The sequence below is a fragment of the Sus scrofa genome, chromosome 4, assembly GCF_000003025.6.
Source record: "Sus scrofa isolate TJ Tabasco breed Duroc chromosome 4, Sscrofa11.1, whole genome shotgun sequence".
Lineage (NCBI taxonomy): Eukaryota > Metazoa > Chordata > Mammalia > Artiodactyla > Suidae > Sus > Sus scrofa.
In genome coordinates, this window is record NC_010446.5 from 110,384,904 (window position 1) to 110,411,491 (window position 26,588).

The 26,588-nt window shown below is 37.3% G+C and overlaps 1 protein-coding gene across 1 annotated transcript in view; it reads right to left on the bottom strand.

Moving 5' to 3' along the window:
• LOC106510200 (glutathione S-transferase Mu 1) overlaps positions 1-26,588 on the bottom strand; it is a 35,468-nt gene that overhangs the window by 6,888 nt on the left and 1,992 nt on the right. The window contains exons 6-7 of the mRNA XM_021090061.1: positions 26,170-26,265; positions 25,973-26,083 (exon numbers count right to left, since the gene is read on the bottom strand). Coding sequence (XP_020945720.1) covers positions 25,973-26,083; positions 26,170-26,265 — 207 coding nt within the window. The remainder of the gene's footprint in view (positions 1-25,972; positions 26,084-26,169; positions 26,266-26,588) is intronic.

Consider the following 26,588-nt stretch of genomic DNA (forward strand, 5'->3'; position numbering starts at 1 on the left):
AGGCTATCAGCTGATTTCTCTGCCAAAACACTATAGGCCAAAAGACAGTGGCAAAACATATTCAACGTTCTAAAAGGGAAAAATATTGCAGCCTAGAATTCTCTACCCAGCAGGAATATCATTTAAACTAGAAGGAGAAATAAAGAATTTCTCCAACAAAAACTAAAAGAATGCAGCAGTGCTAAACCCATTCTAAAATAAATACTGAAAGGACTTCTCTAAATAAAAAAGAAGATATAGGATGGAAGAAGTCATACTTGGAAAGTAATCACTTAAATAAGCCAGTATACAGAACTAAAAGGAAAAAAAATACTGAAAAAGCAACAATAAACACAACAGCAGAAGGACAAACATAAAGATGTTTAAAAAAAAGGACTTGAGTCATAAAATTTGGGGAAGGAAAGTAAGAAAATCTAGACTTTTTTTTTTTTTTAGAATGTGTTTGAGCCTATACAACTATCAGGCTAAAGCAAATAGATATAGTAAGGGGTTTTCTCTCTTGAAAAACATAGAACCACAAGTCAAAACCAAACATTACATTCCCAAAACAAAAAAACACAAGCATAAAATAAAAAGAAATTGTCCAATTAAAAAAAGAAAGGAACAAAGGAGAAACATAGAATCAACTGGAAAACAAGGTTTAAAATGGCAATAAATACATATTTATCAATGATTAAATATGTCAATGTACTGACTGTTCCAGTCAAAAGACATACAGTGGCAGACGGATAAAAAAAACAAGAATCTACAATATGCTCTCTACAAAAGACTCACCTTAGGGTAAAGGACACATATAAATTGAAAGTGAGGGGATGGAAAAAGATATTTCATGCAAATGGAAAAGACAGGAAAGCAGGAGTTGCAATACTCATACCAGACAATATAGCCTTTAAAATGAAGGCCATAAAGAAAGCCAAAGGACACTATTTAATGATAAAAGGATCCATTCAAGAAAAGGATATTTCAATCATCAATATATATGTCTCTAATATAGGAGTACCCACATATATACAATAAATAGTAATAGACATAAAAGGAGAAATTGATGGGAATATAATAATAGTAGGAGACTTTAACACCTCACTCACATCAATGGATAAATGCACTAGACAGAAAATCAATAAGGCAACAGAGATCCTAAATGACACAATAGAAAATTTAGACTTAATTGACATTTTCAGGACATTACATCCAAAAAAATCCAGAATATACATTCTTTTCAAGTGTACAGGAACATTCTCAAGGATTGACCACATACTGGGGCACAAAACTAACCTCAACAAATTTAAGAGTATAGAAATTATCTCAAGTATTTTCTCTGACCACAATGGCATGAAATTAGAAATCAACCACAGGAAAAGAAAGGAGAAGGAAAAAAACCCTGATTATATGGAGACTAAACAACATGCTACTAAAAAAAAAAGCAGTGGGTCAAGAAAGAAATTAAAAAATACCCCAAGACAAATGATAATGAAAACACAACCATTCAAAATGTATGGGATGCTGCAAAAACAGTTCTTAGAGGGAAGTTCATAGTGAAGTGATATAGGCCTTCCTCAGAAAAGAAGAAAAATCTCAAATCAACAACTTAACTGACCATCTAAAAGAATTAGAAAACCCAAAGTCAGCAGAAGGAAGGATTTCATAAATATCAGAGAAGAAATCAATAAAATATATTCAAAAAATAGGAAAAAAATCAGTAAAACCAAGAGCTAGTTCTTGAATTGACAAACCTCTGGCCAGACTCACCAAGAAGAGGAGAGAAAGAACTCAAAACAAGCAATGATAAAGGATAAATCTCAATGGATATTGCAGAAATACCAAAAAAACATGAGAATATTATGAATAATTATATGCCAACAAATGTGACAACTTAGAAGAAATGAAAAACCTTCTAGAGACTTACAGCCCACCAACACTGAAACAAGAAGAAATAGATCAATTGGACTGATCACTAGAAATGAAACTAGTAATAATAAAATTACTCCCTATAAACAAAAGTCCAGGACCAGAGGGCTTCACAGGCTAATTCTACCAAACACGCAAAGAAATTATAACCATCCTTCTTAAACTTTTCCAAAAGGTCAAAGGAGAAGGAATATTCCCAAACACATTCCATGAAGTGACCATCACCCTTATACCAAAACCAGGCAAAGATACTACCAAAAAAGAAAATTATAGGCCAATATCTTTGATGAATATAGAGGCAAAAATTCTCAACATTTTAGCCAACTGAATCCAAAAACATATAAAAAAGATCATACACCACGATGAAGTGGAATTCATCCAAGGTTCACAAGGATGGTTCCAACATATGCAAATCAATGCATATATCACAGTACAAAAGTCCAAAACCACATGGTCATCTCAATAGATTCAGAAAAAGCATTTAATAAAATCCAACATCCATTCATGATTTAAAAAAAAAAAAAACTTTTACTAAAGTGGATATAGAGGGAACATACCTTAACATAATAAAATCCATTTATGACAAACCCACAGTCAATATAATACTCAATGGAGAGTAGCTGAAAGCCTTCCCACTAAAATCTGGAACAAGACAAGGATGCCCACTCTCAATACTTTGACTCAATATAGTATTGGAAGTCCAAGCCACAGCAATTAGATAAAAGAAATAAAAGGGATCCAAATTGGAAGGGAAGAGGTAAAACTGTCACTCTATACAGATGGCATGATACTATATATAGAAAACCCTAAGGACTCCACACAAAAACTACTCAAACTGATCAATGAATTCAGCAAAATAGCAGGATACAAGATTAACATTCAGAAATAGGTTGCATCTCTGTATACTAACAATGAAATATCAAAAAAGGAAAATATAAAATATCTAAATATAAAAAAACCTTTTCAAATCACTCCCCCCAAAATTAAATACCTAGGAATAAACCTGACCAAGGAGGTGAAAGACTTCTATGCTAAGAACTATAAAACATTAATCAAGGAAATTAAAGAGGACTCAAAGAAACAGAAAGATATCCCATGTTCCTGGACTGGAAGAATTAATATCATTAAAATTGCCATACTACCCAGAGTAATCTACAGTTTTAATGCAATCCCTATCAAATTTTGCATTTTGATAAACATTGATACACACATTTATTACATTTTTTGCAGAACTTTAACAATCCAAAAATGTATAGGGAACCTTAAAAGACCCAGAATTTCTAAAGCAATCCTGAGGAACAAAAAACATAACCCACAACTCTCCCAGACTTCAGGCAATATTACAGAGCTACAGTAATCAAGATGGTGTGGCACTGGTACAAAAACATACAGACCAATGGAACAGAAGAGAGAACCCAGAAATAAACCCAGACACCTACAGTCGATTAATCTTTGACAAAGGAGGCAATATAAAATGGGGAAAAGATAGTCTCTTAAGCAAGTGGTGCTGGGAAAACAAATCAGCTGCATGTAAATCAATGAAAGTATAACACACCCTCACACTAGACACAAAAATAAACTCAAAATGGCTTAAAGTCTTAAACATAAGACCAGATACCATAAAACTCCTAGACAAGAACATAGGCAAAACATTCTCTGACATCGACCATACAAATGTTTTTTTTTTTTTTTTACCCAGTCTCCCAAGGCAAAAGAAAATACATTGAGATGGTAGGAGAGGCACTTTTGCAATATAAGCAATCCCCTCCCCACTGGGTGGGTGAGTCACAGACTGGAAAATAACTACATCATAGAGGCTCTCCCACATGAGTGAGAGTTTTGAACCCCATGTAAGGTTCCCCAGCCCAGGGGTCTAGCACTGGGAAAAAGAACCCCCAGAGCTTTTTGCATTGAAGGCCAGTGAGGTGTGTGTGTGCAGGAGCACCATAGGACTTGGGGAAACAGACCACTCTTGGAGGGTGCACACAGGATTCCATGTGCACTGAATCCCAGGGCAAAGCAGGGACTGCTTAAGAATCTGGGTCAGACCTACCTGGAGGTCATAGAGGGTATCCTGGAAAAGTAGGGGGCAGCTCTGCCTCACTATGGGGGCAGAACATTGGAGGCAAAGGTCCAAAGAATATTCATGATATGAGCTCCCCTGGAGGCTGCCATTTTGGAAAGACCTGGCACCACCCATCAGGGCTGAGAAGCCCCAGGCCAAACAACAAACAGGGTAAGAACACAGTCCCACCCATAAGCAAACAGACTACCTAAAGTCCTCCTAGGCACAGAGCTGCCTCTAATCACACCCAGAGACAAAGCTTCACCCACCAGAGGGACAAGACTCAGTTCCACCTACCAGTGGGCAGGCACCAGTCCTCCCATCAGGAAGCCTGTAACAAGCCCCTGTATCAACTTGCCCTATAAGGGGGCAGACACCAGGAGAAAATGAGGCTACAGTTCTTTAGCTTGCAAAAAGGAAACCAAATGAAGAGCTAAACAAAACGAAAAGGCAGAGAAATAAATATAAGCCAGAGGAGGGAACTAAACAAAACCCCACAAAAACAGCTGAGTGAAATGGCAATTATCAGCCTACAAGAAAAAGACTTTAGAATAATGATAGTAAAGATGATCCAAGATTTTGGGAAAAAAACTGAAGGCAAGGATCGATAGATTAGAAGAAACATCGACCAAAGAAATAGAAGATTTAAAGATTAAACAAGCAGAGATCCAAAATACAATAACCAAAATAAAAAATTCACTAATAGGAACCAATAGCAGAGTACAGGAGGCAGAAGAATGAATAAGCAAGATGGACGACAGATTGGTAGAAATCACTGATGTGGAAAAAAATAAGAGAATGAAAAATTAAGAGAGTCTAAAAGAACTCTGGGACAACCTTAAATGAACCAACATTCACATCATGGGGTGCCAGAAGGAGAAGATAGAAAGGGCCAGAGAAAATATTTGAAGAGATAATAGACAAAAACTTCCCTAACATGGGAAAGGAATCACTCACTCAAATCCAGGAATCACAACAAATAGCATATAAAACAAACCCAAGGAGGAACACCTCAAGACACATAGTAATCAAACTGACAAAAATTAAAGACAAGGAGAAAAATATTGAAAGCAGCTATGGAAAAGCAACAAATAACATACAAGAGAACCCCAATAATGTCAGCTTAAAGGAGTGGCATGATAAAGTGGTGAAAAGAAAAAAATCTCCAATCAAGAATACTCTACCTAGCAAGGCACCCATTCAAATTTGAAGGAGAAATCAAAATGATTACAGACAAGCAAAAGCTAAGGGAATTCAACACGACTAAACCAGCTTTACAAAAAATACTAAGGGAACTTCTATAGGTGGAAAAGAAAAGGACACAACCAGAAGTAAGAAAATTACAAATGAGAAGGCTCATCGTGAAAGCAAACATATAGTACAGGTAGGAAGTCATCCACACACAAATATGATATTGAAACTAGCAAGTGTGAGAAGAGGAGGGTACAAATGCATGATACTGGAAATGCATTTACAATTAAAAAACCAGCAACTTGAGATCTATAAAACATTAATCAAAAAAATTAAAGGGGATTCAAAGAAATGGAAAGATATTCCATGCTCCTGGAGAATTAGTATTGTAAAAATGGCTATACTACCCAAAGAAGTCTACAGATTCAATGAAATCCCTATCAAATTACCCATGACATTTTTCACAGAACTACAACAAACAATCCAAAAATTTATGAGGAACCATAACAGAGCCAGAATTGCCAAAGCAATCCTAAGGAACAAAAAAACAAGCAGGAGGCATAACTCTCCCAGATTCCAGACAATATTACAAAGTTACAGTAATCAAGACAGTGTGGTACTGATACAAAAACAGATACACATAACAATGGAACAAAATAGAGAACCCAGAAATAAACCCAGACACTTATGGTCAATTAATCTTCAACAAAGGAGGCAAGAATACAAAATGGAAAAAGTCTCTTCAGCAAGAGGTGCTGGGAAAACTGGATAGCTGCATGTAAATCAATGAAACTAGAACACACCTTCACACCATGCACAAAAATAAACTCAAAATGGCCTAAAGATTCAAACATAAGACACCATCAAACTTCTAGAAGAAAACACAGGCAAAATGCTCTCTGACATCAACCATGCAAATGTTTTCTTAGGTCAGTCTCTCAAATCAACAGAAATAAAAGCAAAAATAAACCAATGGGACCTAATCAAACTGACAAGCTTTTGCACAGCAAAGGAAACCATAAAAAAAAACCCATAAGACAACCCACAGAATAGGAGAAAATAGTTTCAAATGAATTAACTGTAAAGGACTTAATCTCTAAAATATAGAAGCAACTTATACAACTCAACAGTGAAAAACCAACAACCCAATTGAAAAATGGGCAAAAGACCTGAATAGACATTTCTCCAAAGAAACTACACAGATGGACAACAGGCACCTGAAAAAATGTTCAACATCACTGGTAATTAGGGAAATGCAAATCAAAACTATGAGGTACCACCACATCAGTCAGAATGGCCATCATTAATGAATCAACAAATAACAAATGCAGGAGAGGGTGTGAAGAAAATGGAACCCTCCTACACTGTTGGTGGAAATGTAAATTGGTACAACCACTATGGAAAACAGTATGGAAGTACCTCAGAAAATTAAATATACAAATACCATATGACACAGCCAGCCCAATCTTGGGCATATATCTGAACAAGACTTTCCTTGAAAAAGATACATGCACCCATGTGTTCATTGTAGCACTATTCACAATAGCCAACCTAAATGTCCATTGACAGATGAATGGATTAAGAAGATGTGGTACATATGCACAGTGGAATGCTATTCATCCGCAAAAACAAAATAAGGCCATTTGCAGCAATATGGATGCAAGTAGAGATTCTTATACTAAGTAAGTCAGAAGCAGAAAGACAAATACCATACGATATTACTTATATCTGGAATCTAATATACAACACAAGTGAACCTTTCCACAGAAAAGAAACTCATGGACTTGGAGAACAGACTTGTGGGTGCCAAGGGGGAGGAGGAGGTGAGTGGAATGGACTGGGAATGTGGATTTAATAGATGCAAACTATTGAATTTGGAGTGGATAAGCAATGAGATCCTGTTGTGTAGCACAGGGAACTATATATCTAGTCACTTGTGACTGAACATGATGGAGGATAAAGTGAGAAAAAGAATACAGACACACACACACACACATATTTGACTGGGTCAGTTTGCTGAACGGTAGAAATTGACTGAACACTGTAAATCAACTATAATGGAAAAAATAAAAATCATAAAAAATTAAAAAATAAAAGGGGGTTAAAAAAAAAGAAACCAGCAACTTAAAATAATCTTGTGTGTGTGTATATATATATACATAGGATCATATATCAAAATGTCATAGTAAATGCAAACCAAAAACTTGCAGTAAATACACACATGAATAAGAAAAAGCAATCCAAGCACTACTCTAAAGATAGTCATCAAACCACAAGAGAAGGGAAGAAATAAGACCAACAAAAACAAATCCAGAACATTTACCAAAATGACAAGTAATAACCTTAAATGTAAATTGACTAAATGCTCCAACCAAACGATACAGACTGGCTGAATGGATTCAAAAATAAGACCCATATATATGCTGTCTGCTAGAGACTCACCTCAGTTCTAAGGACACATAGAAACTGAAAGTGAGAAGGTGGAAGAAAATATTCCAGGCAAATGGAAATCAAAAGAAAGCCAGAGCAGCAATTCTCATATCATAAATAATAGACCTTAAAGAATGCCACAAGAGAGAATTAATTACATAATGATCAAAGGATAAACCCAAGAATATATTACAATTGTAAATATAGATGGACCCAACATAGGAGCACCTCACTATATAAGGCAACTCCTAACAGCCTTAAAAGGAGATTATCAACAATGACACAATAATAGTAGGGGACTTTAACATCCCACTTATAGCAATGGACAGATCAAACAGAAAATCAACAAGGAAACAGCCTTAAATGATGCATTAGACCGGATGGACTTAATATTTATAGAATATTCCATCCCAAAGCAGAAGAATACACATTCTTCTCAAGTGCACATGGAACATTCTCTAGGACAGATCACATTCTGGGCCATAAATCACTTCAGTAAATTTTAAAAACTGAAATCATATCAAGCATCTTTTCTGACCACAATGCTGTAAGACTAGAAATCAACAACAAGGAAAAAAATGCAAAAAACAAAACTATGTGGAGACTAAACAACACACTACTAAACAACCAATGGATCACTGAAGAAGTCAAACAGGAAATTTAAAAATACCAAGAAGCAAATGACAACAAGGACACAGCAATCCAAAATTTAGGAATTCAGCAAAAGTAGTTCTGAGAGGGAAGTTTATAGCAATACAAGGAAACAAGAAAAACAAGAAAAATCTCAAATTAACAACCTAACTTTACACCTAAAGCAGCTAGAGAGAGAACAAACAAAACCCAAAGTTAGCAGAAGAAAAGAAATCATAAAGATTAGAGAAGAAATAAATAGAAATGAAGAAAACAATAGAAAAGACAATGAAACTAAAAGCTGTTTCTTTGAAAAGATAACAAAATTGATAAACACTTAGCCAGACTCATCAAGAAAACAAGAGAGAGGACTATCAATAAAATTAGAAACGAAAAAGGAGAAATTTACAAAGGACATCACAGAAATGCAGAGGATCATAAGTGACTACTACAAGCAACTATCTGTTAATAAAATAGCCTCAAAGAAATGGACAAATTTTTAGAAAAGTTCAACCTTCCAAGAGTAAGCAAGAATAAATAGAAAAGATGAATGGACCAATCATAAGTACTGATATTGCAACTGTGATTAAAAACTTCCAACAGGAGTTCCTATTGTGGCTCAGTAGGTTAAGAACCTGATTATCATCCATGAGGATGTGGGCTCAATCTCTGGCCTCAGTAGAGGGTTAAAGGATCTGGTGTTTCCTCAAGTTATGGTGTAGGTTGTTGCAGATACAGCTTGGATCTGACCTTGCTGTAGCTGTGGCATAGGCCAGCAGCTACAGCTCTGATTTGATCTCTAGCCTGGGAACTTCCATATGTCACAGGTATGGCCCTTAAAAAAATCCAAAACAAAAAAAACCCTCCAATAAACAAAAGTCCAGGACCAGATGACTTCACAGATGAATTCTATCACAAATTTACAGAAGAGTTAACACCTATCCTTCTGAAAATATTCCAAAAAATTACAGAGGATAGAACACTTCCATACTCATTCTATGAGGACACCATCACCCTGATACCAAAATCAAATATACCACACAAAAAATTACAGAACAATGTCACTGATGAATACAGATGCAAAAATCCTCAACAAAATACTAGCAAACCGACTCCAACGATAAAAGGATAATACACCATGATCAAGTGGAATTTATCTCAGGGATGCAGGGATTTTTCAGTAACCACAGTCAATCAGTGTGATACACCACATCAACAAACTGAAGAATAAAAAACATATGATTGGAGTTCCCACTGTGGCTCAGTGGAAACAAACCCAACTAATGTCCATGAGGTTGCAAATTTGATCCCTGGCCTTGCTCAGTGAGTTAAAGACCCAGCATTTCCATGAGCTGTGGTATGAGTCACAGACACAGCTCAGATCCTTCATTGCTCTGGCTGTGGTATAGGCCAACAGCTGCAGCTCTATTTCAACCCCTAAGCCTGGGAACTACCATATGCCACAGGTGCAGCCCTAAAAAGCAAACAACAAACAAACAAAAAAAAACAGAAGCAGAGGCAGAAAAAGCTTTTGACAAGATCCAACACTGATTTCTGATTACAAAAAAAAACTTTCCAGAAAGTGGGCATAAAAGGAACCTACTTCAACTTAATAAGGCCATATATGACAAATCCACAGTTATCGTTCTCAATGGTGAAAAGCTGAAAGAATCCCTGCTAAGATCAATAACAAGACAAGGATGTCTGCTCTTGCCACTTGTATTCAACATAGTTTTGGAAGTCCTAGCCATGGCAATCAGAGTAGAAAAAGAAGTAAAAGGAATACAAATTGGAAAGGAAGAAGTAAAACTATCACTGTTTGTAGATGACATGATTTTGTACCTAGAAAATACTAAAGATGCTACCAGAAAACTTTTAGAGCTCATCAATGAATTTGGTAAAGTTTCAGGATACAAAATTAATACACAGAATCAATTGCATTTCTATATACTAACAATGAAAGATCAGAAAAAGAAATTAGGGAAACAATCCCATTTACCATTGCATCAAAAAGAATAAAATACCTAGGAATAAACGTACCTAAAGAGACAAAAGACGTGTACTCTGAAAACTATAAGACACTCATGGAAGAAATCAAAGATGATACAAACATATGGAAAGATATACCACATTCTTGGGATTGGGGAAATCAATATTGTCAAAATGAATATATTACTCAAGATGATCTACAGAGTCAATACAATTCCTATCAAAGTACCAATGGCATTTTTCACAGAACTAGATCAAAAAAATTTTTAATTTGCATGGAAACACAAAAGACCCAGACTAGCCAAAGCAATCCTGAGAAAAAACACTGGAGCTGGAGGACTCAGGCTCCCTGGCTTTAGCCTATGCTATACAGCTACAGTCATCAAAACAGCATGGTAAGGGCACCAAAACAGAAATTTAGATCAATTGAACAGGATCGAAAGCCCAGAAATAAACCCAAGTACCTGTAGTCAATTAATCTATGACAAAGGCAAGAATATACGTTGGAGAAAAGACAGTCTCTTCAGTAAGTGGCACTGGGAAAACTGGACAGCTACATTCAAAAAAATGAAATTAGAACATTCTTTAACACCACACACAAAAATAAACTCAAAAATGTATTAAAGACCTAAATGTAAGACCAGATACTAGGCCTATACATAGGTTGAACACTCTTTGACATAAACTGCAGCAGTATCTCCTCAGATCCACCTCCTAGAGTAATGACAATAAAAATAAGAATTAACAAATGGGACTTAATTAAACTTAAAAGGTTTTGCACAGCAAGGAAATCCATAAACAAAAGGACAACACACAGAATGGGAAAAAATATTTGCAAATGAAGCAACTGAGAAGGGATTAATATCCAAAACATACAAACACCTCAATATCAAAAAAACAAACAACCCAATCAAAAAAAATCTAACTAGACATTTCTCCAAAGAAGATATATGGATGGTCAAAAGGCACATGAAAAGATGCTCAACATCACTAATTACTGGAGAAATGCAAATCAAAACTATTATGAAGTACCCCCTTACAATGGTCAGAATGGCCATCATCAAAAAGTCTGGAGATAGGAGTTCCCGTCATAGCTCAGTGGTTAACAAATCCGACTAGGAACCCTGAGGTTGCGGGTTTGATCCCTGGCCTTGCCCAGTGGGTTAAGGATCTGGCATTGCCTTGAGCTGTGGTGTAGGTTGCAGATGCGGCTAGGATCCCGTGTTGCTGTGGCTCTGGCATAGGCTGGTGGCTACAGCGCCGATTGGACCCCTAGCCTGGGAACCTCCATATGCTGCAGAAGCAGCCCAAGAAATGGCAAAAAGACAAAAAAAAAAAAAAAAAAAAAAAAAAAAAAGGCTACAGATAATAAATGCTGGAGAGGGTCTGGAGAAAAGCAAACCCTCCTACACTGTTGGTGGGGATGTACACTGGTGCAACCACTGTGGAAAACAGTATGGAGGTTCCTCAAAAAAACTAAAAATAGAACTACCATACAATCCAGCAATCCCACTCTTGGGCATCTATCCAGAGAAAACCATAATTCGAAAAGATACATGCACCCCAATGTTCATTGCAGCACTATTTACAATACCTAAGACATGGAAGCAACCTAAATGTCCATCAACAGAGGAATGGATAGAGAAGATGTGGTACATATATACAATGGGATATTACTCAGCCACAAAAAAGAATGAAATAATGCCATTTGCAGCAACATGGATGGACCTAAAAATTATCATACTAAGTGAAGTTAGAGAGTGAAAGACAAACATGATATATCACCTACATGTAGCATCTTTTTAAAAAAGGATACAAATGAACTTCTTTGCAGAATAGAAACAGGCTCATAGACTTTGAAAAACTTGTGGATAGGTGGGAGAAATGGACTTCGGGGGGCGTCTGGGGTTGGCATATGCACACTGAGGTATATGGAATGATTGGCCAGCAGGGACCTGCTGTATAGCACAGAGAACTCCACCCAGTATTCTGTGATAATCTACGTGGGAAAATATTCTGAGAGAGAATGGATATGTGTAAATGTATGACTGGGTCACTTTGTTGTACAGCAGATATTATCACCACCTTGTAAATAAACTATACTTTAATAAAACTTTTTTAAAAAGAATACTAACTAATGTTAGATGAGCCAAAAGGACCCCAAATCACCACAAACAAGTCCACTCCACTTATACTAATTAAGAAAAAATTTTAAAGGCAGAAGTGAAAAAATTGCTCTGAGATACCTAACCAGCAATTTTGAAGGTAACAGACCAATTAATCCAGTTAAATACTGACAAAAGGGCCTGAATCCCTTGGCTCAACCCTTCACTGGGGACCCCAAAGCCTTTTACACAGAAATGGATATAATGGCTGGGGATAAAAGGAGAAGTTTCTGGGATTCCTTATAAGACCAAGACTTGTTAACAGTGTCCTAATGAGGGCTAAATGTATAAGAGTTGGTAGAAATGAGATGAAAGCTTGGTATAGTTGAATGGGCTTTATGTAAGATGATTACATCTTTTACTTGATTATATTATAGGGATGTACCTTTGTTGATAGCCTTGTACAAACTATGATGTGTTGAACCTTAAAGTTCTATAATGCTGAAATGTTTTGATTTTCAATTTAGCTGGAAATTTTCTCGCTGTTGTAAAGTTGAAAATTAAACAAAATATAGTTGGGCAAATCAATCCTTTGATATCATTTACATGACATCCCAGTTCTTTGGGGAATTAAAAGTAAGCATCATTGTCTTGAAAAGCTCTACAAATCAGAAATGTAAATAAATATTGTCCTCAGTGACCTGAAACTGATCCTAATTAACCCAATCAGGCACAACCTGAAAACATAGGGCAAAAAAATAAGGGGAAAAAGGGCCTTTTAAAACTGAAATTGCTGGAAAGGCTCCCTTACCCAACATCTAATTCACAGCCTCCTAAATTATTTGTCCAGGATGAATACACATCTTAAAACTCTTTTCCACCAATGGTAGAAATCCTTGGCCATTTGAGAAAAAAAACTTATTTCTACTGTTATTTTATAAACTAATAAGTTTTACATTGTAATACCTGGTTCATGATTTTAAAATAAAGCTATGAGATTTCTGTTTATATGTCTCTGTGTGTGATAGGTATGAAATGTCTGCCTTCAGATGACATTATCAAATTTATATGTAAAATTTATCTATGTAATTGACTTTAAAGTGGTTATAAATTAAACATTCATACATGTAATGGAAACTGACCCAAATAAATTTCAAGTTCACATGATCTGAGAAATACTTAATATTAAATTAAGACTCAGTATCAAAGTTTAAGCTGTTTTTTGTTTTTGATTATTTTGAATCTACAGAGCTTATAAATGTCTAAAAAAATAAGTATTGAATTTACAGCAAGAATATTTATAAACATTGTGTTAGGGATAAAGATTTACAATATAATGAGCACTTTGCAGAGTACCCAATTTAAGCAATGGGACACATCCACATAAGTTTGTTGTTTTAATTAATATAGACATGTCCGTCTTTTACTGCATCCAGGTTTATTAAAGCAAAATAAGGTTGTATTATCTGTTACAAAATTTATTAGCAAGGAAAACAGCTTGAGATAATGTCTGACTTTGTCTAATGTCTCATGAAGTTTTTGTTGATAATCTACACAATAAATGAAGCATGGTAAGAGCTTTAAGATAAACTCTTTAAGAATAATTATGTTTTGGAGTTCCCATTGTGGCTCAGTGGTTAATGAATCTGACTAGGAACCATGAGGTTGCGGGTTCGATCCCTGGCCTTGCACAGTGGGTTAAGGATCTGGCGTTGCTGTGAGCTGTGGTGTAGGTTGCAGACACAGGCCAGATCTGGTGTTGCTGTGGCTCTGGCGTAGGTGGGTGGCTACAGCTCAGATTGGACCCCTAGCCTGGGAACTTCCATGTGCCGCGGGTGCAGCCCCAGAAAAGACCAAAAAAAAAAAAAAAAGATGAATTATGTTTTATGGTATGTTTACTTAAAAATAGTTTCTCCAGATTGTTGCTAACCTGCAACTTTAGAGTTTTGTTATGTTACGTTAAATGATGGAAGTTTCTTAAATAGCTAGATAATTCTCTAATAAAATACTGAAACATTAATTTCTGAAAAGCGGCTGGCTTTCATGGAGAAACTAAAGATATTTAGGACTATTAGTAAATATGTTTGGTGCCACAATGAAAATTTTTCTACAAAAAAGCACATTTTTAGGAATTGAAAATAGTATTTATAAAGTTTGCCAGTCTACAGAATGCTAATATAAAAGTTCATAATTGCTTACTTCTTAGTTTTTGCTAGAAATTAAGTTATTAAAGATTAGGAATTCTAATACATGTAATAAAAACTACTGAATAAAACCCTTTTGTATCCTAGTAGGAAAGAGTCATAAAGACTGGAAGTATGAGCAGCTATATGCTAATAAAATGGGCAACCTAGGAGAAATGGACAAATTCTTAGAGAGGTATGATCTCTCAAGACTAAACCAGGAAGAAATAGAAAACACAAACAGACCAATACTGAAATTGAAACAGTAATTTAAAACTCCCAACAAACAAAAGTCCAGGATCAGATAGGTTCACAGGCAAATTCTATCAAACATTTAGAGAAGACTTAACACCTATTCTTCTCTAATTTTTCCAGGAAAAAAAATGAGGAAGGAACTTTTCTGAACTCATTCTATGAGGCCACCATAACTCTGTTACCAGAACAAGACAAAGATATCACAAGAAAAGAAAATTACAGGCCAACATGACTGATGAACATAGACGCAAAAGTCCTCAACAAAATACTGGCAAACTGATATATTAAAAGGAATCATACACCATGATAAAATGGGATTTATCCCAGTGATGCAAGGATTTTTCAATACCCACAAATCAGTGTGATACACCACATTAACAAATGGAAGAATAAAAACCACATAATCATCTCAACAGATGCAGGAAAAAGCTTTTGATAAAATTTAGCATCCCTTTATGGTAAAAACTCTTAAGAAAGTGAGCACAGAATGAACACACTTCAATATAATAAAGGCCACACATGACAAACACATAGCTAACATCATACTCAATGGCAGAAAGATGAAAGCATTCCCTCTAAGTTCAGGAACAAGACAAGGATGCCCAGGAGTTTGTAGGTAGCAAGCAGATAAGGATCCAATGTTACCACTGCTGTGGTGTGGGTTCACTCCCTAGCCAGGGTACTTCCCCATGCCACAGGTGAAGCCAAAAAAAAAAAAAGCAAGGATGCCTACTCTCACCACTTTTATTCAGTATAGTTTCAGATTCTAGCCACAGCAATCAGCAATCAGATAAGAAATAGAAATAAAAAGGATGGAAACTGGAAAGTAAGAAGTGAAACTGTCACTGCTCACAGATGATGATACTATGTATAGAAAATCCTAAAGATGTCAGCAGAAAATTACTATGGCTCATCAGTGAATTCAGCAAAGTTGCAGGATACAAAATTAATACACACTAATCTGTTGCAACACTAACGTACACTAACAACAAAAGACCAGAAAGGAAAAAACCCTATTTACCACTGTACTAAAGAATAAAATACCTAGGAATAAATCCACCTAAGGAGGTAAAAGACATGGACTCTGATAACTATAAGACACTGATGGGAGAAACTGGAGACCACACAAACAGATGGAAAGATGAACTGTGTTCTTAGATTGGAAGAATCAACATTGTTAAAATGATCATACTATCCAAGGAAATCTGCAGATTTGAGGCACTCCCTACCAAATTACCAATGGCATTTTTCACACAACCAGAAAAAGAAAGTTTTCAATTTGTATGGAAACACAAAGACCCTGAATGCTAAAACAACCTTGAGAAAGAAGAACGGAGCTGGAGAAATCATGCTCCCTGACTTCAGGCTATACTACAAAGCTACAGTCATCAAAACAATATGGCCCTGCACAAAACCAGAAATACAGACCAATGGAACAGGATAGAAAACCCAGAAATAGCCCATGCACTTATGTTCCATCATTCTACAACAAAGGAGGCAAGAATATACAATAAGGAAAATACAGTTTCTTCAATAAGTGGTGGTGGAGAACTGGACAGCTACATGTAAAAGAATGAAATTAGAACATTCCCTAACACCATACATAAGAATAAACTCAAAATGCATTGAAGACCTAAATGTAAGTCCAGATACTATAAAACTCCAAGAGGAAAACACAGGCAGGACACTCTTTGACAAAAATCACAGCAATATTTTTTTGATCCATCTCTAAAGTAATGGAAACAAAAGAAAAACAAAAGGGACCTAATTAAGAGTTTCTGCACAGCAGAGGAAACCATAAACAAATGAAAAGACAACCTATGGAATGGGAGAAAATATTTGCAAATGATGCAACTGACAAGGGATTAATTTCCAAAATATAACAGGAGAAGAGATCAAGATGGAGAATAGAAGAACATGGAGCTCACCTCCTTCCACAAATACATCAGAAATACATCTACATGTGAATGATAGGACCTGAACCCCTGGGAGGAAGGTGTGAAAGAGGACATGTTCTCACACCCTAGGAATCCCCTTCACTGACAGAGAGCAGCTGGTACAGAAAAATAGCCACAGAGGCTCAAAGGAGAGTACAGAGCTGGTCTGTGGCAGGCAGAACGGTGAGAGATGAGCACAAGTGGTCCTGGCTACATTCCTGCACTCTTGAGCCAGAGACATACACTGCTGTGTGGCAGCTGGGTGCTGGAACTTGAGCTTCAGTGGACAGATCTGGGGAGAGGACTGGAGCTGGCTGCACAGAGACAGCTTTAAGGGGCTGGAGTGTGGTCCAAGTATCAACCAGGGGTGTACCCAGCAAGACTCTCATTCAGATTTGATGGAGAAACCAAAAGCTTTAGAGACAAGCAAAAGCTAAAAGATTTTAGCGACACCAAACCAGCTTTACAACAAATGCTAAAGGAACTTCTCTGGGCAGAAAAGAAATGGCCATAACTAGAAATAAGAAAATTACGAAATGGGAAAGTCAACCAGTAAAGGCAAACATAAAGTAAAAGTGAGAAATTATCCATACACAAATATATCAAAACCAGCAATCATGAGAGGATTAGAGTACAAATGGAGGGTATTTGAAATTGAGATAGACAACTTAAAACAATCATGTATTTATATAGACTGCCTAATCAAAAACCTTATGATAACCATAAATCAAAATGCTATACATGTATCTACACAAAAAAGAAAAAGGAAGCCAAACATAACATTAAATGTAATCAAATTACAAGAGAACAAAAGGGGAGAAATACCTATAAAAACAAATCCAAAATAATAAACAAAAGGACAATTAAAACATATGTATTGGAGTTCCCACTGTCATTCAACAGGATTGGCAGCACCTCTCCAGCACCAGGACACAGGTTTGACCTCTGGCCCAGCACAGTGGGCTGAAGGACTCAGCATTGCCACACCTGTGGCATAGGTCACAACTGTGGCTCAGATCTGATCCCTGGCCTAGGAACTCCATATGCTGTGGGGTGGCCAAGAAAGAAAAAAAAAAAAAAAAAAAAACATGTATTGATAATTACTTTAAATATCAATGGAACTAAACTCTCCAACCACAAGATATAGAGTGACTGAATGGATACAAAAACAAGACCCATAAATATGTTGTCTACAAGAGGCTCACTTCAGATCTAGGAGCTCGTACAGCCTGAAGGTGAGGGGATATAAAAAGATAAGTTCCGTGGCCAGTGGAAATCCAACAAACATGAGTGCGGGTTCTTGCCAGGGTACGATCCAGCGTGAGCTGTGGTAGGCAGACCGCCGATCCGCGGCTGGCGGGTGGCTACAGCCGATATATAATCATAGCAGCAAAAAAAAAAAAAAAAAAAAAAAAAAAAAAAAAAAAAAAAAAAAAATATCCATGCAAATGGAAATCAAAACAAAACAATACTCATATCAGACAAAACAGACTTTTAAAAAAAGACTTTTATAAGACACAAAGAAGGACACTACTTACTCATCAAGGGCTCAATCTAAGAAGAAGATATAACAATTGTAAATATATATGCACCCAATACAGGAGCACCTCAATATATGAGGCAAATATTAAATACATAAAAGGAGAAATTGACAGTAACGCAATAATAGTGGGGGACTTTAACAACCCCCTTACATCAATGAAAGATCATCCAGCCAAAAATCCATGAGGAAACACAAGCCTCAAATGACACATTAGCCCAGATGGACTTAACTGATATTTATAGATCATTCCATCTGAAAGCAGCAGAACACACATTCTTTTCAAGTGTTCGTGGAATAGTCTCCAGAATAGATCACATGCAGGGTCACAAAGTAAGCCTCTATAAATTTAAGAAAATTGAAATATCAGGCATCTTTTCAGACCACGTCACCATGAGATTAGAGATTAACCACAAGGGAAAAAAACTGTAAAAAACACAAACATGCGCATGCTAAACAATATTTTACTAAACAACCAATGACACTGAAGAAATCAAAGAGGAAGTCAAAAAATATCTAGGGACAAATGAAAATGAAAACACCACGATCCAAAACCTATGGGGTACAGCAAAAGCAGTTCTAAGAGGGAAGTGTGATAGCAATATAAGCCTATCTCAGGAAACAAAAATCTCAAACAACCTAACCTTACACCTAAACTAACTAGAGAAAGCAGAACAAACAAAAATAAATCATAAAGATCAAAGCAGAAATAAATGAAACAGAGAATAAGGAAACAATAGAAAAAAATCAATGCAACTAAAATCTTTTTTTAAAAAGATAAAATTGAGAAAACTCTAATGAGACTATCAAGAAAAAAGAGAGGGAGATTCCTCAATTGGAGGAATCAATATTGTCAAAATGACTATACTACAGATTCAGTATATCTACAGATTCAATGCAATGTCTATAAAATTACCAATGGCATTTTCCACAAAAGTTTTAAAATTTGTGAGGAAACACAAAAGACCCTGAATACCCAAAGCAATCTTGAGAAAGAAGAATGGAGTTGGAGGAATCACCCTCTCTGACACCAGACTACCCTCTCTGATGACTACAAAGGTACAGTCATCAAAACAGTATGGTAGTGCCATGTAAACAGAAATATACATCAATGGAACAGGATAGAAAGCCCAGATATAAACCCATGCATCTATGTTCAATTAATCTATAACAAAAGAGGCAAGAATATACAATGGACAAAAGATAGTCTCTTCAATAAGTGGTGCTGGAAAAACTGGACAGCTACATGCACAAGAATGAAATTAGAAAATTCCCTAACACCATACACAAAAATAAACTTAAAATGGATTAAAGATCTAAATATAAGATGGGAGACTATAAACTCCCAGAAGAAAACATAGGCAGGACACTCTTGGACATAAGTCACAGTAGTACTTTTTTCAATCAGTCTCCTAGAGTAATGGAAACAAAAGAAAAAATAAACAAATGGGACTGAATTAAATTTAAAAGCTTTTGCACAGCAAAGGAAACTGTAATCAAAACAAAAAGACAGGGAGTTCCCATTGTGGTGCAGCAGAAACAAACCTGACTAGTATCCATGAAGATGTGGGTTTGATCCTGGCCTCGCTCAGTACATTAAGGATCCCTTGCTGCTGTGAACTGTGCTGTAGGTCACAGATGCGGCTCACATCCTGCATTGCTATCGCTATGGTGTAGGCTGGCAGCTGCAGCTCCAATTAGACCCCTGGCCTGGGAAATTCCACATGCTGCAGGTGCACCCCCCACCAAAAAAAAAAAAAAAAAAAAGAAGAAGAAAAGACAAACCATGGGATGGGAGAAATTATTTGCGAACAAAGCAACCAACAAGGAATTAATCTCCAAAACATACAAAGAGCTCATACAGCTCAATATCAAAAAAACAACCCAATCAAAAAATGGGCAAAGACCTAAATAGACATTTCTCCAAAGAAGACATACAGATGATCAAAAAGCACATGAAAAGATGCTCAACCTCACTAATTATTAGAGAAGTGCAAATCCAAACTACAATGAGGTAGCACCTCACACGAGTACAAATGACTACTATCAAAAAAAATGTATAAATAATAAATGCTCAGGGTGTAGAGAAAAGGGAATTCTCCCACAATGTTGGTGGGAATGTAAATTGGTACAACCACTATGGAGAACATTATGGAAGTTCCTTAAAAAACTAAAACTAGAGATAACATGTGATCCTGCAATTCCAATCCTGGGCATATATCCAGAGAAAACTATAATGTGAAAAGATATGTACACCCCAATGTTAGCCAAGACATAGCCAAGACGTGGAAGTAACCTAAATGTCCACTGACAGATGAATGGATAATGATGTGATATATGATACAATGGGGTATTATTCAGCCATAAAGAATGAAATAATGCCATTTGCAGCAACACAGATGGACTTAGAGATTATTATACTAAGTGAAGTAAGTCATACAGATAAAGACAAATATCATATGATATCACTTACAGGTGGAATCTAAAAAAATGCTACAAATGAACTTATCACAAAACAGAAACAGAACCAGAGACACAGAAAACAAACTTAGTGGTTACCGAAGGTTTAAGGTCAGGGTGGGTGGGGAGATAAATTAGGAATTTGGAAGTAACATATACACATTACTACATATAAAATAGACAAACAAGACCTCCTGTATAGCACAAGGAAATACACTCAATATTTTGTAATAACCTATATGGGAGAAGAATCTGAATAAGAATATATATATATCTTATATGGGTATATATCTGAATCATTTTGCATACACCTGAAACTAATACAACATTTTCAAAAAAACTCTATTTAAATTAAACAAATATAAAATATACTAACAGTGAAATTATTTATATAAGTTCTGTTATTACATGACAGAAACAGACTCAGATATAGAAAACAAACTTATGATTACCAAAGTGGAAAGGTGAAGGAGAGTAATAAATTAATAGCTTGGAATTAGCAGATAAAAACTACCATATAGAAGACAAACAAGCAACAAGGCCCTACTGTCTAGTACAGGGAACTATATTCAATGTCTTATAATAAATTATAATGGAAAAGAATGTGAAAAGATGTGTGTGTGTATATTTATATCTGAATCACTTTTCTGTACACCAGAAACCAACACAACATTGTAAAATAACTATACTTCAATAAAAATATATATATACAAATAGCTCATATAGTACAATATCAAAAAAAACATACACAATACTATATACAAAATATATAAACAACAATGACCTACTCTAAAGCACATGGAAATATATTCAATATCTTCTAATAACATATAATGGAAAAGAATCTGTAAATTAATATATATATACAAAATACACATGTGTGTATTTATATATATATATATATATATATATATATGAATCACTTTGCTGTATACCTGAAACACTGTAAGTCAATTATACTTGAATTTTTCTTAAAAGAATGTAAGTGTATTTTCTTAAGTAAAAAGAAAATGATTTTGTCCTGAAGCTCATTATTTCTAAATGGGAAAGAAAATAAGAGACAAACTAATATGAGCATCGAAAGTTGTAAAAGGTTTGTGAGAAAAAAGGAAACTTTAGAAAGTAATTTTGTGTGTAGTCCAGACTGGTTAGGATTAGAATGAATTTAATTAAGTAAATAAATTTCAATATTAAATCTCAGGTCATACAAAACTAGAATTTGATTTTTCTGTCAAGAGGACAAAGTTTTCTTGAAATATTGATCTGCTTTTGGTAATAGATGGTAAAAATTTTCTTTACCTTCTAAGTGATCTATTATAATTTTACACTTTGACTTTAAAATCTTTTACTGTCTCTTTAAGTGAATAAGTATTAATCCACTGGAACCTGCAATCCTAGTTTGTCCAAGTGCTTTAAAAACTTTTGATATCTTTGACAAACTTCCCCAAGTCAGATTCTAAATGACCTTCTTTTGATCTCTAAGTTTGGAATGCTTTAGAGGGCCCCCGAAACATTTCAAAGAGAGATACTAATTATGCTTTTTTTATGTTAAATAACATGAGAAATATTGTCAAATGATTTATAATAAACTCTCTTAGGTTACACTATATGGGTAATTATTATACAAAATCACTAAAATTTGTAATGCCTTGGTATGATGTCAGCCATAATTCTAGCTATTACCTTAAAATACTGTATGTCAAAAAAATAGCCGAATTTCAATGACAATTTTGCTAAATTCAGAATTTTCACCATGTCAAGTCTTTTGGCATTTATGAGCAGTTGTCTTACTCTGATAATTTTTTTAAATGTAGACCTTGAAGTTTCATTAAAACGACTTTTTGATAAATATAGATTTCTGATAATTTTTAGATGATTCCACAGAACTGGGTGGGAAATTACAGAGCTAATGGGAAACCTGGTGGCTTCATAAAACTAGTAATAAAAAAGTCAAGGTCAATAAGAATTAATTACATGGGACTGAATGGCTGATGAATGTGATTTATAATTTTATGACCATTTGAAATATTACTGCTTTTAATCTTTGTTTTCCAGATATGGGGAAACCATTCCTCTAATGCCTACCATAACGAGCAGCAAGGTGAAAAGCACACCTTTGCAAATGAAGATGAAACATTGCTTTTCCTCTATTCCCCATCCCTCCAGAGAATTTGGAGAATTTGGCTTCTCCAGCTGGCTCTCCTCTGGACTTGCTGGCTTATTGCAATCCAGACTGCAATCGGTTAGACTCATCATCGTTTTAATTTGTTCTCTCTTTGCTGTTTTCAAACTACTTATGCTTTTTGTGTTCCCTCACTGCTGTGCTATGACCTTAAAAATGATACTAGCTATATTACTTACATCCTATTTTCTAAGACCGTGGTTTCTTGCATTACCCTCTGTAAAGCCAAGTCTCGGAGAAAATTAATGATGGCCAAACCCCTGGAGGCAACTGATCACACACAGAGCTCTATATAAAATTAACTGTAATAGTACAACCCTCGATACGGGAGGAAGCACCAAGGGAAAACACTTCCTGGATCATAACAGATGAGTTAGTAAGACAGATGATCCAGAGATTGTTTGAGTTATTAACAGGGCCTAATCCAGATATAGCACAGGAAGGACTATTAATGGAATCCTGCCTGACCTAGGAACGAGCCTTCCTAGTGCCATGGGATACATTGGTCAAGAAATGCCGCCCAAATCGCCATCCCTCGATCCAATTTATGACAAAAAGGCAGGACTAAAGAATAAAGAGTCTCTCTCATTATCTGGTTATTAAAAGGGTTAAGCTGCAACCCATGGCCGTCACCCACTGAGCGCTCCCTGAGGGGCTTCGGGATGAAACAGTTTGTGTGTTGGATACAGGGGCCTAGAGAGTTAGGATGCACATATAGGAAAGCAGTGACCCCAGATTCAGGCATCTTCCTACACATAGAAAAGCACTAAAAACATTAACGTGAGATGTTTGTTTTCTGATGACTAGTAATCTTTTGCCAATGTGCATGCTTGACTCTCAACTGAAAAAATTGCACGACATAAAAGTTGAGCATTACATTGTATTCAGTGGACTTTCTGAAGACTTCAAGTTCAGGAGGCGGCCTCTCTGATAGCGCTAAGGGACGGAGCCAGAGAGGGAAGGGAAAAGCCAGGATGTACAGAGGTTTTGTAACAAAAACCAGGTAGTCAGAATATTAAAATATCACCATTAATTAAAGAAAACTAGACATCGCAAATAAATGGCTTTAGTGTTTTTCTCTGTGTGAGAAGATGCAACGTCTGGGCTCACTGAAATCATTCCTTTGATATGTACCTCAGCTCTCTGGGGCCAGGATCCTGTGTTTTCCCATCCTGAGTTTCCTCAGCATGCACCACTGGGGCTGGCTGCAGTGGCTGATGACTTGGGGGCAGGTATCCTACTTCCATCAGGAGTTCCAACAAGTCCCACCTTTGGGAGTGGCTGTAAATGCGATGGTTTGACGACTGCAACGTCCCTTGTTACTGACATGGAAAGCAACATTTCTCACTCACAACTATGTGCATTTTCCTGCTAAAAATTCATATACCTACTGTCTCCCACCCCACCTCTTCAGAGCAGTTCCTCAGAGCCACTGAGAGGCCATATCGTGGGGTACAGTCCTCTGTAAACGCCCCAAATAAAACTGAAATTTATTGCATTTCCCAGTAAACATCTCCCCACAGAAAAACTTTTCCTTATACTGCAAAAGCATTCTCTTTTTCAGAGGGAGGCTTCTGGCTTCCCAGTTTGCCCACAGAAGGACCCCATGACAACAAAGGGGCTCAGAAAGTTCCCGAGCAGCTAACAGAACAGACTAGATCTCATCCAATGACTCGGCAAACCCTGGGTGAAAGATGACAGAGGGTGGGGAGCAGCCAGGACAGGCCAGACAGAAATCTGCTTAAAGGACAGAATTCAGCTGCCTGGCCTGGGACTGCAGCCCAGCCTCTCTGGGCTCCACCCTCATGCCCAGTCCTGCTGCAGCCAACCAGGCAATATGACACGCAGGGGTGTCTGTACACCGTCTTCCCAAGATAGGGAGTGTCGGGTAAGCTCCCAGGATGCAAAGATCCCGGGGCTGCCTGTACCCACAGCCCAGGCCACACGGCGCAGCTCACAACTTGACCCCATCCTTCCTGCAGCACAGTCTTCCCAACTCTTATAACATTATCAAGGTTGATCAGCCTGGAATAGAACCAAAGCCAATGAGACAGCAAATTTCAGGATGGGAATGGGAAGCAGACTGTAGGCTGAACAATCTGTAGACTAGAGCTCAGATTCCCAAATGTGTCCCAAAGCCGACTTTGCTGCTCGGCCATTGTTGACTGAGGGTGACGGATGATGACCTGGGAGGTGAGGGCAGGATGGGCTCCCCCAGCACCAAGGTGGCAGCATGTGCACCACACAGCTCAGGGTTCCTGTGTTTCTCCAGCTGCTCTGAGCCCTGGAGGGAGGGCACCAGAGCTGTGTGACGTCTGCATCCCCCTGTGCCTGACACAGTGCCTCTTACAAAGGACACGGTCAGATCAGTGAATGTGACTAAAAAGAAATGTCCTGTCCCATCTCTGAGATGAATCTTGGCTAATTGGAAGGAAGCAGGAAAGGGAGATGGGGAGGGAAGGTGAGAGGTGACACAATAAGAGGTGTCAGGACAAAAATCCCTCCACATGGGCACCTGCCTACATAGTAGTAAAATCAGTACTAATTAGTCCTGGGAATCACAGATTTGCAGCCCTGGGGATGTGAGAGCTGCAAAGCCTAATGAAGATCAGGAGAAAATGCTGTCTGTATCTTTGATACATAAGATCAATCCTACTGTGTCTCAACTCTACTAATGCAGATGCATACGAACTCCTGCAGGTTCTGCTTCATCCACACTGTCCAGAGCGGTGAACTAGATGACAAAAGGAGGGTCTGAGCTAGTCCTTTCAGCACAGGAATGGGAGAGCCACCAACTGCTGCCCACAGATGCCATCCGCTGTGCCTGGGAGGCCCCCGCAGCCTGTACGGGCTCTGTGGCCTTCAGAAAGTATGTATCCTTTTAGCTAAATTCCTTATCTGCAAAATGGAGGGTAATTCAACCCTCTGGAAATGTAATGCAAAGATTAAACTTGATATGTAAGATGCCTAACAAAGATTCTGCAATAAACCGATTCCTCAAAAATATGGTAGCTATTCTTCATTTTAGCTCCAAGGGGGGGGGGAATCAGGGAGAAAAGAAAAAAGAAAAAATAAATAGTAGAATCAGTGGAATTACCTCAAAGCGAGTGATGAAGTCTTTCAGGTTTGGGAATTCATCCAGGCACTTGGGTTCGAATATGCGGTTCCGGTCAAGGACATCGTAAGCCAGGAAATCCACATAGGTGAGCTGCAGAAAGGCAAAGCGTGCATGGGCACCAAACACCAAACCTGCAAAAAAACGACAACCCCTGGTCCCCAAAGCCGTCCCCTTACCTTGTCCCCTGCAAACCAAGGCCTCTTCCCCAGAAACTCAGAGAAGCACTTCAGGATTTCAGGGATCTCCTTCAAGTACCCAGGCTTCAGTTTCTCCTGAGGCACAAAACAGCTGTCACCACCCTCACACACAGACTCCCTGGCACACAGCAGGCCTCCCAGGGCTGGGCCGGATCCCAGCTGCCAGCGAGCAGCCACGTCCCCCGACGGCACCTGTTTCGGTGCCCAGCTATGCTTTAACCCACTGTGGTCATTAGAGTCCTACTGGGTCCCACCTCCACCTGTGAGAGGGGAACGGAAGGCAAAGGGCAAAGCCACCCTGTCCCTGAACCTGTCACCACTCAGCTCCAAACACCTGCCATGGGTCAGACCAGCAGTGCTGTGAGACCTGGCAGAGCTCAGGCCTCAGCCCTCAGGCA